This window comes from Limulus polyphemus, unplaced genomic scaffold (genome assembly GCF_000517525.1).
Source record: "Limulus polyphemus unplaced genomic scaffold, Limulus_polyphemus-2.1.2 Scaffold101, whole genome shotgun sequence".
Lineage (NCBI taxonomy): Eukaryota > Metazoa > Arthropoda > Merostomata > Xiphosura > Limulidae > Limulus > Limulus polyphemus.
The window spans coordinates 447,102-452,706 of record NW_013665711.1 but is presented as its reverse complement, the minus strand read 5'-3'; the positions used below and the strand labels follow the sequence as shown (position 1 = coordinate 452,706).

Below are 5,605 nucleotides of genomic sequence, written 5' to 3'. Positions count from 1 at the left end.
CATTGACTTCTAGAAATATCCTGTTCCTTCATGAATGCTCTAGCATTTACTAGATATGCGGTAGTCTTGTATATATAAGACGGTCACAACGTGACGGCAACAAGGGAATGTATTGTGTAATTGAACTGCGGACAGAGTATTGTTGAATCGAGCACGTGAGACGTTCGTTGTGAATTATAGCGTTTGTTATAGCGCGACTGTTGAAATTAAGTGTATCGCAAAGTTGTATTCAGAAGGAGTAGGCCAGTTTTATTTAAGAAAGGACTTGTATCGGTAAAGTTTCTTCGGAAAGAATTTTTACGGAAAATTAACTAATGATCAGAGACGTAACAATATCATATGTGAAACGTTTCATGCTATAATAGTGTGTGGCACGTGAGTGAAAGTTTTATTTAGTCACTGATACTTCATACTGCCCATAAATAGTAGTTGACAAAAGTACATTTTTTACCTGCTAAAATGTATTCTTCTTGTTCAAATCAACAAATTTTTGATTTCTATTTCCTGTTCAATCCCAGTTCTACCAAATTCATGAAATGTAGATTTACTACACAAAAATTTGTTAAAATTCTGTCATATTTTACTGAACTATACTAATAACTCCACTTACATATGTTTATAACTTTAATAGCATTGCAAAAGATTTTCAAAATTCAAGGACTGTTCCATATCTTTTGGAAATAAAATTTAAAAATTTAATGACTTTTCATGACCATATGAACCTTATGAAGTTAGAAGACTAACAAATTAGTTCATGAAATAGGTGGTGCTAAATCATATTAGAGTTAATAGGGTAAAAAACAACAACAACAAAAAACTAGACAAAATCAAACAGTTAAATATAATTATAGTAGAGTAATGAAGGGAAAATTAAATGGCTTAAAAGAAAGGACCATACAAGTTCAGATGTAAACATCATTGAGTGATAATAGAAAGCATTTTCAAAGGGAGAATGTGACAAAAAAGTGTAGTATCTATAGGAACTTTATGACCTTTTCTATTTATTACTGTTACACTAAAAAAATGTCATGAAAAGCTCACTGTAAAACACCTATGAATACTGTTTTAATAGAGGTACATGACAGTAACATGTAATTAGTATAAAGCTGTTAGAACATAAACGAGTTTACTTGTTTTTGGCGATGTGCCGTTCTGTTGGTAAATCTATGATGGTACACTAATCCTAGTATATATTTCTTAAACAAAACCTGCATAAGCTATAAAAAGCTTCAAAATAAAAAAATAAAGGTTGTTGGAATTAGATTTATTGATTACCTGCTTACTATAGGTTCTTACTATAAGAGCATAGTGATTTCCACACTTTTCTACTCTGAGCCTTCTATTTGAGAATATAGGCCAGTAGTCTGCTACTGGCCACCTTAAAATTTTAATTGTCAAAGGGTTCACTTTATTTCCAAGATATTCTATAGGCTTTCCAAGATATTCTGTGCTTTGCTTTTGGCAATACTGCACCTTATTCAGGAAGGTGCACCCCATAAGTTGGGAAACAATACTCTAGCATTAATATTCAATACTTAAATCAACTATGAACAATAGAGAAAACAAGAGCAATCAGAGAGATTGGATACCCTCACCCTGCCTCTCCTTTTCGAGATTGCATGCATTTATATTGGATAACGTCAAATTTCCCCTTCGAAAACTCAGAACATCCTTCTCAAATTTAGAATGATCAATGATCTGGATCATTTTTTGTAGTGTCATTAGGAGTCTCAATCTTAATGTGCCCATGAAATTTGGTATAAATCTAATCACACTTTACAGAGTTATTAATCCCAAACCGCAAAAGTGTCCTATTTCCCCATCATAAAAAATGGTTCAAAGTGATACAGAATCCATATTTGGGAAGGACTTTTCCATACTGACTTCTCATCTTGTGTTAAACTTTTGTGTATATTGGTCTATTAGTTTTAGAGATACGTGCACAGAAACACAGACAGGCAAACACATACACACGGACCCGATTGCAATACCGTCCTTCCCTCTAGGAGCGAAGGCAAAAGTTACTCACCTGAAGCCTGCCATCTAAAGAACGAGGTATAGTGACACAATTACTTGGCTGTCCAGGACAACTTAATGCTTTTTCTAGTTCTTCAATGGCACCTTTCTTTTTTTTGAGTTTCTTGACTAATGAATCTACAGCTTTCTCAGCCCATTTTTCTTCTTCATCACCTTGTTTCCATCCTAATAGTTTTTTCACAGCAGGACTTGAGAATGAAAACAGACTACTGAGACCAGTCATGTCTGGGGGTGTACTGTAAACACGAAAAATTATTTTTAAACCACAAAGTTCTGAAAACACCATATTAAAATTACATTAAAATCATTTTCTTTGCTAGTGATATCAGTAGTATTTTTGAAACTAACAAGTTTTCGTTTTGATGCAATTACACTTAGAAATAAAATGTTCTTTCATGGCATGCATTGGTTAATGTTAAATTTCATATAGTTTTATATTATTTAAACATTACATACGCTAAATTTTATAGTTATGTATAATGAGACTGAATATCAGCTTGTAACTATGTCCTTGTATGATGTCAGTTCTTTTCCTACCACCCTCTTCATTTATGAATATGTATACTATCATGAGAATGGTTAACTAGATATAACAAAAAAAGATGGCTTAAGGAACCATGAAGACTGACTGCAGGACAAAGTAAATTAGAGTTGTAGGTCATTAGCTGACATACACTCAAGCATGTAATAAACTAACATCCTATACTGAACCTGAAAAATTACTATAGTTGTTACTGAATTAATGCAATAACCTACAGTAAAAAGTTCACTTTAAAGTCTTCCAACATTTTATGTCTGTCATTTTGTTGTCAAATAAACATTACAACAAAGGACATCAAACCTTAAAAAAGGGCATAATTATAACAGAGAAAAAAAAAACACATTTATACAGTGTTTAATACATTTTACCTTACAAAAATAATCTAAAAAATTTATAAAGTTGTGGAATACTAAAATAACTCGATATGATAAGTATTTTTATAATGTATATCCATAAAGTATTAAATATTTAAATTTTTATGCAGAGAAATTTATAAACAATAATTCACAATTTTATTACGTTATAGCAAAAAAATGATGGAGTAGTAAAAGAAAGAGCTTTTCTAATGGTTTCATTAATGTAGGTATTGGTGGAATGTTCAAGTGGCAAAGTAAAAACTAATTGTTACTGTTGTTGACAATTTTAACACAATTACATATAACTGAAACTAGCAATTAACAACTTCACATTAGTGGAAAACCTAGTTTAACAATTAGACCATGATCCACCTACTTCATGGCCTAATATAATATTTGAAAAGTTATCCTTCAAGTAATTCCATTAACTCTATGTTAGAATATATGCCAAACACTCTTGTGATGTGGGGCAGACTGCTGAGTATAATAAATTAACTAATTCCACATGACATGCTTCAACAGATTACAATGTGAAACTTGCAATAATTACAAAGAGAATATGTAACTTATAATTGAATATGATATCACAATTTAATAAGAAACAGTGAAATAAACACCTTATTTAAGGATGCACATCTAATAATTAGTCACAAATTTAATATTATTTTACACAAAATCTATCAACAATGGTGAAAGGAACACCAAACATTCTCATATGGTCATCAGAAATGTCAATGGGAAATTCCCAAGAATCTCTTTTTGTATAAACTGTGGCTTATAAAATATTTTACTGCATATATATATATATATATAAATTGTTTTTTTTTTAGAGAATCTTTTGTCTCTTACTGTCCAGCTCAATTGCCAAGTTCTGGTAGTGATATTAAATGAAAAGCCTCTTTTTAATGACAAAAGAAAAAGTTGAAATGCTATTTCTACATGCTTCTGATTTTGAAATTGCAATGGACAACTTCAACTTGAAATTAAGAGGAATGTAGAACAAACCCCTGTAGTCAAAATGATTTGTTCTAATCACAGATTTTGGGCCTACTAATCTTTCATTGTCTAAGATAGGAACATCATGATTTATAGTTATTATAGACTAGATAAAAACCACCTCACTGGTGTATACTTTTAATTTCATTCCTACTGAAGTTGAAGGACTAATAAACTTACAGCACAGTAATAATGCTAAATATACTTAAATTATAGGAAACATAGCAAATATAAGTTTAATGTAAACTTCAATATCTGAAAATAAGAACAATATAATTGCAAATGTAGATCATCCTGCTATATTAGATTTTTAGCATCCAAACAAAAATGAATAAATAATGCCAATGACTGCAACAAAGGCAGTGTACATAACATTATTTTAATTTTCATTGCAACTTTATAAAAGATATATAAATTATTATAACATATACAAATTGTATTACAATTGTTTTCGCTTACATTTTTGGCAAAATTTGTAAGCCTAAATAAGTTCTTATAATGTTTAAGGAAAAACAACAATAAATTAACAGTACGTCTAAAACCTTATGTGATTTGAAACGGAAGTTAAAAATATATAAATAATATGAAGAAAATGTTTTTAACTTAACGTTTTTTTTTCTTTAATTTGGCGCCAAAGACAGTTTATCATAAGCTCACCTTATTTCTACAATTCCAGTGAATTTCCTTTTAATTTTATGAAGACAAAGGAAACCTTTGAAATATTTCTTTATTTTATATATATATATTCATTTTTAAAAGTAGCCTCAAACATTTTAATTTTATTTACGTATATTGAATAAATATTAAAATACACTTTTATAAAACTAACAAGTCATGATAATACGTTTTATTTATCTTTTAACAGATAAAGGAGTGTGAAATTTAGCATTCAATTTTGGATCGCATTGGGAACTCTTTGTGAAAACGCAATGACGACTGTAAGTCTCTAGTTTTAGCTTGGTTGAAAGTTCCCATTCACAGATCTAATGCCTAACATGCAGTACGCATGGTGGGAGGTTCAGTCGAACTCCCTATTTTTGTGATATAAAAACAATTATACTTATATAGTTATAGCGCAGCTGCTTATGGTATTTAACGTTTTCTACATAGTCTACATTCTTCTGATGAAGCATTGGTATTTTTTGGTTTGAAATAGTCGCATGCAATGGCTTCTGTTAACACTTTGTAATTGGAAATCCGAAGCCATATTGCTATGGTCAGGTTTTGGAGGCATGATTCTTTACAGTACGTATCTGTAACTTGTTGGCTATATACATGTATATTGTTACGTCTTTGGTCGTTAGTTAATTTTCCGTAAAAATCCTTTCCGAAGAATCTTTAGCGATACAAGTCCTTTCTTAAATAAACTGGTTTATTCTTTCTGAATACAACTTTGCAATACACTTAATTTTCACAGTCACGCTATAACAAACGCTACAATTCACAACGAACGGCTCAAGTGCTCGACTCAACAATATGTCTTTCTCTCTGACCGCAGTTCAATTACATATTTTTGCCGTCACGTCTTGACCGTCTTATTTGTACAAGAATACCGAAATCTAGTAAACTCCCGAGACTTCAGGAAGGGACAGGATCCTTCTAGAAGTTCATGACATGTTACTCGCGTCACGTGACTTCCGCTGTCGTAACAGTATTAATACAAGTCAAACGTATA

At 30.9% G+C, this 5,605-nt stretch overlaps 1 protein-coding gene across 2 annotated transcripts in view; it reads right to left on the bottom strand.

Annotated features, from left to right (window-relative positions):
- Positions 1-4,600, bottom strand: part of LOC106470025 (mothers against decapentaplegic homolog 5-like) — a 24,343-nt gene extending 19,743 nt beyond the window's left edge. The window contains exons 1-2 of one of the 2 annotated variants that reach the window (XM_022399421.1): positions 4,588-4,600; positions 2,030-2,273 (exon numbers count right to left, since the gene is read on the bottom strand). In XM_022399421.1, the coding sequence (XP_022255129.1) occupies positions 2,030-2,260 (231 nt within the window). In that variant the 5' untranslated portion in view covers positions 2,261-2,273; positions 4,588-4,600. Of the gene's footprint in view, positions 1-2,029; positions 2,274-4,389; positions 4,471-4,587 lie in introns of those variants that run through there. The other variant, XM_022399417.1, reaches the window with a different exon arrangement.
- Positions 4,601-5,605: the final 1,005 nt, after the last annotated feature.